The 11968-nt window shown below is 37.9% G+C and overlaps 3 protein-coding genes across 3 annotated transcripts; all 3 read left to right on the plus strand.

Moving 5' to 3' along the window:
• Positions 1-687: 687 nt before the first annotated feature.
• On the plus strand, positions 688-2640 carry LOC121656446 (the record flags this gene model as incomplete). Its single annotated transcript, XM_042011437.1, has 4 exons — positions 688-722; positions 1363-1498; positions 1756-1944; positions 2074-2640. Coding segments are annotated over exons 1-4 (927 nt in total), but the record flags the coding sequence as incomplete, so codon positions are not given.
• Positions 2641-2733: 93 nt separating this feature from the next.
• On the plus strand, positions 2734-7749 carry LOC121656447 (chitin synthase chs-2-like). The gene is made up of 13 exons (XM_042011438.1): positions 2734-2953; positions 3253-3436; positions 3578-3676; positions 3819-3995; positions 4103-4274; positions 4357-4458; positions 4576-4711; positions 4795-4995; positions 6425-6540; positions 6663-6831; positions 6951-7130; positions 7214-7489; positions 7589-7749. Exons 1-13 carry the CDS (start codon positions 2740-2742, stop codon positions 7747-7749), a joined length of 2187 nt encoding a protein of 728 aa, XP_041867372.1. The 5' UTR covers positions 2734-2739.
• Positions 7750-7851: 102 nt separating this feature from the next.
• On the plus strand, positions 7852-11541 carry LOC121656308 (chitin synthase-like). The gene is made up of 6 exons (XM_042011337.1): positions 7852-7872; positions 7977-8047; positions 8823-8933; positions 9015-9226; positions 9341-9431; positions 10738-11541. Exons 2-5 carry the CDS (start codon positions 8018-8020, stop codon positions 9429-9431), a joined length of 444 nt encoding a protein of 147 aa, XP_041867271.1. The 5' UTR covers positions 7852-7872; positions 7977-8017; the 3' UTR covers positions 10738-11541.
• The last annotated feature ends 427 nt before the right edge of the window (positions 11542-11968 follow it).

Genomic DNA, 11968 nt, shown 5'->3' on the forward strand with positions numbered 1-11968 from the left:
TCTCTCTGTCCTTTTTTTTAAAAGAAGATTTTACTTTCTTGCTGCTCTGGATTTTAGTGACCGATTATTTATTTAACAGCTCCAGTTGTAGCTGCTGACGAGGGAACTTATGCATTCAGAGAGGACCAAATCATTTCAAGCACTTTCTAGCAAGTGGCTGGTCAACATTGATATTCATTTTTTGTTCAGCAGTTTATTTATTCCTCATGGGGACCCTCCACGCTGGAACCATTGCCTGCTTGGTCTGCAGGATTGTTGCCATGGGGATGGCTGTGGTCTGGGTGACTAGAGACCCCGCACTGCAGCCCAAATGGCTTTAGTGTAGGGCCCGGTCTGCCCGGACCTGAGTTGTCTATGGTGGCAGCTTCTGTGGTGAAGGTGGCACCTGGTGTGGACGGATCCCTGAGATATTGTTTCCTCACAGTAGAGTCAAGCCAAATTATATTCTTATTATGTTAAGAGTTGGGGGGAGGGAGTTGCGTTGGGTGTGTGTGTGTGTGTGTGTGTGTGTGTGTGTGTGCCATGCCAACATTTCTGGTAAACGGCTCCATTTAACTTCCTACCTGTTAAACAGGTTATATTATGTCCTATTTTAGGCATTTGAGAGGGTGGTTACAAGTGGAGATGCACAGGTCTTTGTATTTTTTGCCAACGGAATATGAAAGGTGCCTACACACCACAATGACCATGGCAGAGCACAGACAAATAAGGGGAATGCTCAAGTAAGTAGAGGGATCAATAATTTGTGCTTTTGTAGTCTTAGCAATACCAATTAATATCAAGGCATTACTAAAAATGTTTTACACTTATTTCTTTGATACAAAGTAAATTATATTTTAAAAATGATCAATGCATGTAAAATGTTAATATTAACAAGTTTTCAGAAAGATTTTTAAGATCTCTAGTTTTTTACATCTTATCATTTATATGCAGTGTATTACCAAATATGAAACCAAAGGTTCCCAGGTCTACACCTTTACTTTGAATTTTATTGTTTTTATTTTATTTGTTTTCTTTTTAATGACACATATACATTTTTGAAATATTAGGTTTGAATACTTTCTTTCTGAAACATGCTCTATATGGAAAGATTGCATCTCTGTAATTTTTTTAGGGTGATACAATTCTACTTTGGGTTTAAAGTTCAGTCAAATTTGATGCAAGTTTTGGGGGATTTTGTCAGATAAAGTTGTGGAAAAATGAAAAACAATGCATAGATCAAAAATCATGTATTTGGATGTGTTAAAACAAATATTGTTGCTAAAAATAAAAAAATAATAATAAAATAAATAAAAATCTAGTTGTTGGCTGTGGTGTGATTTAGATTCTTTCCTCACAGTTTTATATTGTGTTGTTTTTCAGGAAGCCATGGGACACCGCTCGGGAGGTCCCAATCATTGAAGATGCACAGACACCCTGGAAAATTATCAAAATACTCAGGACCATCTCTGTGTCTGCAGTAGCGATCACCGTGTTTGGATTGGCACTATGCAGCAAGGTTAGTTTCTTTAAGTAAATAATATGAAACATTGAAACAACATTAAATCTACACTGGAGAAGACAGTCTTGAATTGTCTGAAGAATTTCTCTGTCTAGAATGGCCCAAGTATATAACAGAACAGAACAAATTTTACATAATAACAGATAATCATGATAGCTTAAATATATATGGTGCCTTTCCTGAGGACCGAGAATGATTTATATAAAGGACTAGACTAAATTAAAGAATGTGGTTTTCATCTTTCTTTTTTCCAGACATCTTTCCTTCTCCTCATCACTTTGTCCAATGAAGACACACAGACCCTCTCAGCAGAGCAGAAACCCCTCGCACTTCTATGTATTGGTTGCGCTATCGTTTCATCAAGTGTCCTTCTGTTCCTGAAAAGCATTTGGAAAGCATGCTACAAAACCTCAAAGCTTCCGAGAAAGTCAACTGTAGCCCTGGTAATACATGAGTCACCACTGATCTTTATCTAATCTCTGACTGATGATGAAAAACTGAGCATGGCTGCGTTGTTTTCTTTTTCTTTCATGGTGTTGAATTGAATTCTCTTCTCTCTGCTTCTGTTTCAGGTTTTGTTCTTTGAGTTTCTGGTTTCTTTTGGTGTAGCAGTTCTCACCATTGTGACGATGCCACACTTAGACATTGTGACCAACGTGACTCTACTGAATGCTGTTGCTATCCTCTCTGCGCTCCTACAAGCAGTTGCTCAGTGTGCTGCCAAGGAATGCAACCGCTTCCTGATTTCCCCTATCATTGCCTTCATCCTCATTTTGCTAGGTTACTGTCTGTTTGTTGCATTATACATTATGAAGGACCCTACTGATACGAAGATGACCGTTTGGGTGGGTCTTGCTGTTGGTGCTTCTTTCTTGGTGGCCTTTAATTGGTGGGAGAACTATGTAAGACTGATCTGTGAGAAGAGTAGATCCTGCTTCCTCAAGAACCTGTTCAAAGACATGACAAAGTGCCAGAACATTCTGCACATCCTCACCAGCCTGCTGAGGATCGTGGTGACCACCTGTGTACTTGGAGCTTATGTTCCTCTGGCCAAACTGGACTGGCACCTATTGACCTCCGCTTCAAGCTTACAGAAAAGGGTTATAATTTTCATCATTGGGGTCCAGCTGATCTCCTCCGCACTTTGCCAGTGGTTTGCTTTGATAGCCTGCAAGATGCATGCTGTTCGTCGATGCTTCATCCTGCCTTTGTACTTCACCTCCTTTGCTGTTGTGGCCATGTTCATCATCCCTGTCATTGTCTACTACCAGGAATACAAAATAAGTCTAAACACAACTGAAAGCATCACCTTCACAAGCTACTGTAACGTAGCTATGGATGCAAGGAATCAGAGCCTGAACAGCAGCGTGTTCTCCCATCTGGTTTGGGATGTTACACAAACTCTGTGCTTCCTGGACATGTCCAAGATTACTGACATTGGCATGTTGACAGGTAATAAACTAGAGCTTGTAAGTTGTGGTACAATTAAGCACAAAATACTTACAATTTGATAAAAGCTAAACTTAGTGTACAATTGTTGATAATTGAAAATAGAGGTATTAGACATTATTTGACTGCATTTTGTCCAAAGTGTTGGATCCGATTTTATCTACAAATTGTTTTACAGCATTGCTTTTAATAACAATTAAGCCCACTATTTGCAGGATGAGCTTTATTTCTCTCAATGTACTTATGTACATCACCAAACCAACGAAAGTATTGGGATAATGTTTTTCTTATTCTTCCTTTAGGTGCAGCAGTGTCCTGGTGGATTGGCCTTCTGTTAGCCACCCTCTATGTTTGGAACCTCAACATCTACCGTATCCAGAAAACCCAAGACCTGTTCACCAGGAGGCTGTATGAGGGAGCCTTTATTGAGCAATCATTGCTCCTCAACACCCGATTCCACATCCAGACCAAACACATGAAGAATCAGTAAGTGTGTGTGGTGACTGTGTGGATTTTTTTTTTTTTTTTTTTTTCATTTTGTTATGTTGACAATATTTTAAATTATTTTAATTTAAAAATTCCTTAGAATTAATTGAATAGAGTAAAATGTGTTTTTGTCATATCAAGATTTAATGGATGTGACTCCACTGCCATGGTGTATTTGTGTGCAACAATGTGGCATGAGACTTACAAAGAGATGATGAACATCATAATCTCAATTTTCAGGTGAGCTACATCGACTCCTCTGGTAAATTGTTTTGTAACACTAGAAACAATTAGGTATCTGAATGTTAGTCATTGTAGAAAAGTTGCTTTTTTTGAGTTCAAGAAGTCTTTGTATAAAACCTTGTTTGTCTGATTCCTGAAGACTGGACAAGTACAGACCAAAGAAAGGGCCAGAGAAGGATGAGACAAAGTTTGACGATTTCACCTTTGAAGCTCATATCTACTTTGATGATGCGTTTGAATCTGTTGAGAGGAGTCAGAAAGGTCAACTCAATGAATACGCAAAATCCCTTGTGGTTATCATTGCAGAGGTTTATGGGTAAGAATTTAAAGTTATGGTATTTTTCTGACCTGGCAATGACTTTTGGCACACTGACAGAGATGACCACTTTCCAGATTTAAAGGTGTCTTATCCTCTCTCATCAGCATCTTCAAAGGCATTGATGAAGAGCTTTTTAGAGTACAGCACATTCCGGATCAGAAGGTCATACGAACACCGTATGGAGGTCGTCTTGTCATCAAAATGCCTCATGGGAACAACATAATAGTCCACTTCAAGGATAAAAACCTCATTCGCCACAAGAAGAGATGGTCTCAGGTAGGAAAGACTCCCTGAAGGATTTCAACATTTTTGTCTTGACAGCCATTAAGTTTGCTAATTGTTATAAGCTGTTTTCCAGGTTATGTACCTTTACTATCTTCTGGGCTGGAAACTCATGACCAAATATTATAATCGCTTGGAGCAGTATGAGGATGACAACACACTTAGAGAAGAAATTCAGGTGAGATAAGCGGAACAATTACGGATTAGCTTGAACATGTGTGCAAAGAATTACTGGTGAATTTCAAGTTTGGTAAATTTAAAACACATCAAGTTGCACTTTTGTTTGCAGAAAGAGAAGCACAACACCTACATTTTGGCTTTAGATGGAGACACAGACTTCCATCCTGCATCTGTGATGTTGCTCATCGATCGTCTGAAAATGTACCCTCGTGTTGGGGCGGCGTGCGGCAGGATACACCCCACTGGATCAGGTTGGCATAATCAGATAAGGATTATGTAGTGTAAGGAGAGGAAACCATGCTGAGATTGTAATATCTCTGGGTTTCTGCTGCAGGTCCTGTAGTTTGGTTCCAGAAATTTGAGTACGCTGTCAGCCACTGGCTGCAGAAGACAGCTGAACATGTGTTCGGCTGCGTGCTGTGTAGTTCTGGCTGCTTCAGTCTGTTGAGGGCAGAAGCACTAATGGATGACAATGTGATGAAGAAATACTCCACCAAGTCCACAGAGGCCAGCCACTACATCCAGTATGACCAAGGTAATTGGGATCATTATGTTCACCTGCGGCTGTGTAGTTAAACCTTGGAGTATGGAAAATAAGTTCAACTTTTAAACCTGTGTTCTACTTAGTTATAGTTTCTAATGGCTTTATATTTTTGATCTCACAGTCTGGAATCAGGGGCGAAGCTACAGTTGTTGCATGGGTGGCACTGACCACCTCTGAAATCTAATAGGTCACACCAGGTGCCACCTCAGGTGACTTACAGGTCACTGGAAGAGGAGGACAGATATTTTTATTTAAATTAAAATATACAGTACTTTTCTAATTGGTCATTCTTTAAATATGTTGACATTTGGCTGCACATTTCTAAATAAGATTTTGCCCCTTTGCAAATATAACTACTAGCATGAAGCTATGTAGCAGTGCTTATGCCCCTACTTCCACATCAAGTTCCACATACCTTCAAAAGACCCGTGACCTGCCCAGGGCATACCCTGCCCCTTGCCTGTTAATTGCTAGGCTCCAGCTTTCCTGTGACCCTAATTTGGAATAAGCCTTATGGAAATGGATGGATGGATGAATGGATGGATGGATTGATGGATGGGTGGATGGTTGGGTGGGATGGTGGGTGTTTTATTTCTCATGTTTCTCTAATGTCACAACAGTTATCACAGCTTTACATGAATGGCTTTGTGCCTGCTCTAATAAAGATCTCTTTACAAGCAAACTGAGGTCCTTCTCCATACTCCACCTCCCCTACTTTAAGGCTTACAAAAGGTGTGACATTGCCCCATCCTGCTTCTCTTTAGGAAAGTAAATTTGCTCATTGCCAACCCCGAGAAAGCACTCTACCCTTTTCCAGCTGAGGACCATGGTCTTAGATTTGGAGAAACTGCTTCACACTCAGCTGCAAATCGCTCCAGTGAGAACTGAAGATCATGGCCCAATGAAACCAATAGAACCACATCATCCGCAAAGAGCAGAGACTCAATCCTTAGGCCACCAAACCGGATCCCCCCAATGCCTCGACTGTGCCTAGAAATTCTGTACATAAAAGTCCTGAACAGAATTGGTGACAATGGGCAGCCTTGGCAGAGTCCAACCCTCACTGGAAAATATTCTGATTTACTGAAATTTGGGCTGAGCCTGACTGGGGCTCATGGCTTTTTTGTCACATTCAAATGTTTTTTTTTGTTTTTGTTTTTGTTTTAATTATCTTATGATATGGGAGATTTACAGGAAAATACTAATATAGGAGGACAGCAGAGTAGAGGTATAAAACAAAGTAGTTTCCTGGCGACTTGACAGCTATGTATAAATGTCACCAATCATTGGCTACCCAATATATAAAAGTCTAGTTCTGCCACTGTCTGAAATATATTCCTGTGTATAACAATACATCTGATGATAACTTTGTTCCTCATTCAGTTGTGGTGATAACTTTTACAGTGTTTGCTCTCTGCAGGTGAAGACCGCTGGCTGTGTACTCTACTTTTGAAGCAAGGTTGGAGAGTGGAGTACAATGCAGCATCTGATGCCTACACCAGCGCACCAGAAGACTTTAAAGAACTGTACAACCAGGTCTGTGCAGAAGACAAACAAACCCCTTTAAGTAATGCTGTGGCAAAGTGAAATGTTTGTTTCCAGTATTTGGAACAGATTAAGTATCACAACAGGATTTTATGTCTATTTTCCCTACTCAGCGGAGACGATGGGGGCCTTCTACAATGGCCAATGTGGTGGATCTGCTTGGCTCCACCAACATTATTTCGAAGAGGAACCCATCCATTTCCAAACCCTATATGTTATACCAACTGTTTGCCATGATCGCAACCATTCTTGCACCTTCCAGCATCTGCCTCATGATTGCAGGTTAGTACTGTTTGTTTGTGTAATTGTAAAGGTGAATGGTTGTACAAGCTTTTGTGTTCCCTTTATAAATGATTAGGTTAGAGGACCTTGTGCAATTCCTTGTCTGGTGTGTCTTTCAGGCAGTTTGTCCTTCATCCTGGGACTCTCCAATTCTGTTGCTCTGGTCTTAGCTGTGATACCTCCTGCCATCTATTTGGGTCTTTGTTTTAAGCTCAAGGCAGACACTCAGATTACTCTTGCAGCAGTATTGAGTGCATTGTATGCATTCCTTATGTTGGTGGTCACCATGTCTATTATAGGTACTTTATTTAATTTGGAATTTGTCCAATTATTTCTTAGTTAGAAACGTTTAAAACATGATTTTTCCTTTGTTTTCTACCAGGTTCAATGGTCAAAAGTGGGACCATTTTCACACCCAGCAGCATTTTCATCATCGCCATGTCTATCATTTACACAATCACGGCCCTAATGCACCCCCAGGAATTGCCTCTCGTCTTCTATGGCTTTCTCTACATCATCTGCATCCCCAGTGCCTACCTTCTGCTAACCATTTACTCCATGGTCAACATGAACAGCACCTCTTGGGGCACCAGAGAGACAAAGCCTGCAGCTGGGGCTGCCACACCGGCAGTCACCCAGGAAACACCCAAACAGAGAGGTACATTTTGACAGCCATGCAAGTCACTGCAGCTTTAGGCCAAAATTAATGTTTCTGCTAACTGAACTGAAGTTCACTTTTATACTTTTACACTTGCAGTGAAAAGCAGTCTCCAGCAACTCTTCTGTTGGGGCAAATGTAAAGAACCAAGCCAGAGATCTCAAGATGTACATGATATCATGATTCCAGAGTCAATACAGGTTGAGCCACAACCCCAAAACACTATTGTGGATGACCCCCCTGAAGACAGACAAGAGTAGGTTCTGAATTCAGTAACATAATTATAATGCAATTCTACAGAGTCCTGCAAAGAATTGGATTGTACTGTTAAATATTTTGACTATTTTCCAGGCAAGTGGAGACTAATAACTCAACTACTGAGTGTAAGTTAAAGAAATAACTGGTCTTTTCTTGTAAAACACCCCACCCCTTATGAATGTGATGTTTATATATATATTTATTTATTTATTTTATGCTCTTTATCCAGGTTGGGTAACAGAACTTCAGAGCTTACCAAGTGACGTACAAATGCAACTACAAGAGGAATCTCTTAATGAGGTGAATATACTGTATCTTATTTTCAGGCAATGAGTAGAAAATCAAGTTGATGAGATAGATGTTTGTCAAACAGAATAACTGCCTTGTCTTTTTATACTTAATTCATAGCACATAACGTGATGGCAACACATTTTTCTGCTTAATTTCTTCCACAAACCAAACAAATTGTCTCCTACAGTTTGACTTAAAACCAGAAGGTCTACACAATGATCCGGTCATGCTGAGCTTAGCAACTAAATCCATAATTGTGATGTAAAAACTTGTTGAAATTTACTATCTGAATATTGGAAGTAAAACACTGGAGGTCAAGAGTTGGTGGCAAACAGATGAAAAACAGATAACAGATAAACAGATAAAGAGCATGGGTCAGACCACAAATACTAGAGTAATGTAAGAATAACATAAAAAATAACACATTTTCATTAGTTTAAGCCAACTGTTTTCTAATAATTGCATTATATAATAGCGGTGACTGGCCATCTCTTGAATCACGTTAGCCATGTTTCTCCAGCATTTGTTTTGCTCTAAAGTACAAAAGTATAGCAATTAATATTTACATATTTGAATTAAAATTAATTATTTCTGCTGACTGTTTCCAAACTTGTAAAACTGTAATGCCAAACAGTTTGTATTTCCTAGTATGATATGTGATATTTAACTAAGTTAATCTCTTGCTGAACTTAGTCATGAGTGTTGGTGGTCAAAAACCTTTTTTAATGCCCAATAATGACTTCAAGAAAGGAGCACACATAAATCTTTTCAAGTTTTCTTGCAGGAGGAGAAAGTTTTCTGGGAGGAGTTGCGGGAAAAATACCTTTATCCTCTGCCAGTTGACAAAGAGAAACAAAAAGAGATGCACAGTGCCCTGACAGGGCTGAGAAACAAGGTATGAGTGAAATATATAACATCTCCTACAGAAAGCACATTCAGTTAATCTGAAGTTAAACTCATTTCTTTCTCTTCCCAGATCAACTTTTCCTTCTTCTTTGTGAATGCCCTGTGGCTAGTGGCAACCTTTACCCTCGAGATCTTTCAAATCTTCTCCATCAAAATAAATATGGTTGATATCAACCTAAACAACACAGGAGACTTCATCCAAATCGAGCCCTTGTCCTTCATGTTCATTCTGGGATTCACTGTGTCAGTTTTGCTCCAGTTTGTTGGCATGTTTTACCACAGGTAAACACTTCTATCAAATTTCCATTTATTCTCAGTATAATCTTATGTTAAAACAAAAGAAAAAGAATCTTGAGCGAAAGAGAATCTAACATTTTTTTGTGTGTGTTTATCCAGAGTCTACACCCTCATCCACTACATAGCTTATCTAGAGACTGAGCCCATCCAACAGAAAAGAAGACAGAAAGCAAAAGAAAAAGCTTTATAGGTATTTATTACTTCTATTGATCACCACAACTTCCACCTCAACATTTGCCTTTAAAAGCGCTTCTGTTATCACAACTCTGCTGATAATATACTAGTCTTGTCTTGATTTCTGGCCCAAAAATTTAAATCAGTCACTGAATCCAGTAGCAAACATTTCACACAAAATGATATGTTTTAGAATTTTTACTGGATCTGAAAAAGAGTCCAAAAGCCCTCAAACTATACGGAAATTCAAGTTTTCCCACAGCAGGAGATGGCAGCATTGTCACATAATTCTACTGTTTTGAACATTTTTTTTAATTCATTTGATTATTTTTAATTTAGTCCAGTAATCCTCAAAACAAAAGGACAAAAATGCTTACATACTTTCCATTTTGGACATTTATGTTTTATAAAGTGCTCTTTCAACTGAAGACATGTCAAACAGCATCCATAATAAATGCTAAATATAAAAAAATATAATAATAAAATCAAGTGGAACAACTTCTGCTCTTAAACTGTGTCTCTGGAACAACTAAAAGTTCTCTGAAAGAGGATCTTAGACTTCTTACGGTCTCATATAGTTTCCAAAGTCCTGATAAATAGATAATAAGTCAGTAAGACCGTAGACTCAATCCTAAAACGAACAGTCTCTGTAAAGCTAAAAACAGGATTAACTGTCTCTCTTTTCTTAGTTCTAGTTAGAAGTGTGGCAGCTGAGTTCTGTACAATCTCTTGCTGATTAAAGGATGGTTTTGTTGGACACATGTAAAGGGGTTATTTTGATATTTGAGACACGAGGAGTAAAAACCATGTCAAATGGTCTCTGAGTCTGAGCAGACAGACCACTGCCAAACCAAACGCTGAAGTTTTAGATGTTCACACAAGAAGCCAGCAGAGGGCAGTATTTAGTTATTGGAATGGGAAACGCTCGAAGTTCAGGGTAGACGTGCTGTCTGCTGAACATATAACTTTCAAAGGTTGCATCCACATTGAAAATAATTACTCTGCTTACTCTGCACATTGCTCCAAACTGTAGATGAGTATATGAATGTGTCTTTATAAACAATTTAACAGAATTTTAACTGAATGATATATTTTACAAGTTAGAAGCTGCATCTTTACTTTCATAATCAGGATCGGAATTGATTCCTTTAATTATTTGTTAAAACTGCTGTAAAGGACAAGATTTACTTCCCTCTAAGTGTCCAACCAGACTTGTGTTTTGTAAACCATAAATAAGATAAATGATTGATTTTGTTGCTCTATTCATATTTAATTCCTGTTTATTCATTTAAGTGGTAACATTTTATTCATTCTCCTCCCAGGATAGCATTTCCTCCACTACAGACTCAAACTACAGCTCTGGGGAAGAAGATGAGAGTTTTGATGGTGAAGATGATGATGATTCTTACATAGATCCTAATGCAGGGACTATGGTTTAAACACAGACTGCTGAACTTGGATGAGTTCACTGTGTGTCAGACTTCATGAAGTATTTCTTAATCAGCCTTCAGTCAACATCACCTGAGAATTCTTGACCTCATAAACCAGCATCTGCTGCATCATTTTATTCAATGTGTTCTTATTTTTTAAAAGCTTATGTTTATAACTGAAAGGCTAGGAGGTGAAACTTCATTTAAAAATCAGCTTGAGTGTTTTTAATTTTTCATCAGCTTTGATCGCAGTGAATCCATCTGTTATATTGTTACGATGCCAGGTGCAATTTTTCCCAAAAAAATATTATTTTTTCTTAATTTCTTTTGATTATTTATATTTATTTTTAATCATTCTGTTACAAATATGATGTATTGTTTTGCAAATGAAGGCAACCATCAAATGAAGGATGTGTGGTTTTGATTTAAACAGTAAGTCATACTCTGGGTTTGCTGCTATTGTTAAAGCACTGATTATTTTTATAATGTTTACAGGAATAAGTGAAGAAAGAAAATTATTCTAGCAAATGAAGGGTATTTTTAAAAGGCTGAAAGGAATAAGTCAGATCATCACTGTAATGTTCAACTGTAGTCAAAGCAGAATTCAAATTATTCATGTTTATTTTTAGCTGTCGTATTTCTCAGGTATATTTGTGTATATTGTCACTTTTCACTGTTCTGTACTATTTATAAAAAAAATGCCTGTTTATTGTAGTTTAAAATGTAAATGTTATGTTAATTCGATTCTGTATAATAAATAATACTATTTTCCCATAAATAACGCCTCTGTTTAGTGGAAAGAACCTAAATAAGACATTTTTTTCCCTGTCATCTTTGTCCTTTTTTCACACAAACTCAGGTTTTTACTTGAATTTATAAAAAAGGAAACACCTGAGTTTGTGGCCAACATTTAGAGCAATATTTTGTTAAAATGAAAATACATAACTGTTTTCATTAGTGTAGAATACAAGAAAATAATAATAATAATAATAATAATAATAATAATAATAATAATAATAATACTCTTTATTTTTTATAATAAGCAATTTTACCTCTGCCATGTTGAAACAGTAAAGGAAAAGGGAACAAACTCAACACATCTGACACCAGATGTGCCCACATT

The sequence above is a fragment of the Melanotaenia boesemani genome, chromosome 17, assembly GCF_017639745.1.
Source record: "Melanotaenia boesemani isolate fMelBoe1 chromosome 17, fMelBoe1.pri, whole genome shotgun sequence".
NCBI lineage: Eukaryota > Metazoa > Chordata > Actinopteri > Atheriniformes > Melanotaeniidae > Melanotaenia > Melanotaenia boesemani.

Coding starts and splice junctions, on each gene's coding strand:
- LOC121656447 (XM_042011438.1), top strand. CDS start 2,740: ATGTTCATCATCCCTGTCATTGTCTACTACCAGGAATACAAAATAAGT. Junction 3,677..3,818: donor ATCATAATCTCAATTTTCAG/GTGAGCTACATC, acceptor TGATTCCTGAAG/ACTGGACAAGTACAGACCAA. Junction 7,131..7,213: donor GGTCACCATGTCTATTATAG/GTACTTTATTTA, acceptor GTTTTCTACCAG/GTTCAATGGTCAAAAGTGGG.
- LOC121656308 (XM_042011337.1), top strand. CDS start 8,018: ATGCAACTACAAGAGGAATCTCTTAATGAG. Junction 8,934..9,014: donor TGACAGGGCTGAGAAACAAG/GTATGAGTGAAA, acceptor TTCTCTTCCCAG/ATCAACTTTTCCTTCTTCTT. Junction 9,227..9,340: donor GTTGGCATGTTTTACCACAG/GTAAACACTTCT, acceptor GTGTTTATCCAG/AGTCTACACCCTCATCCACT.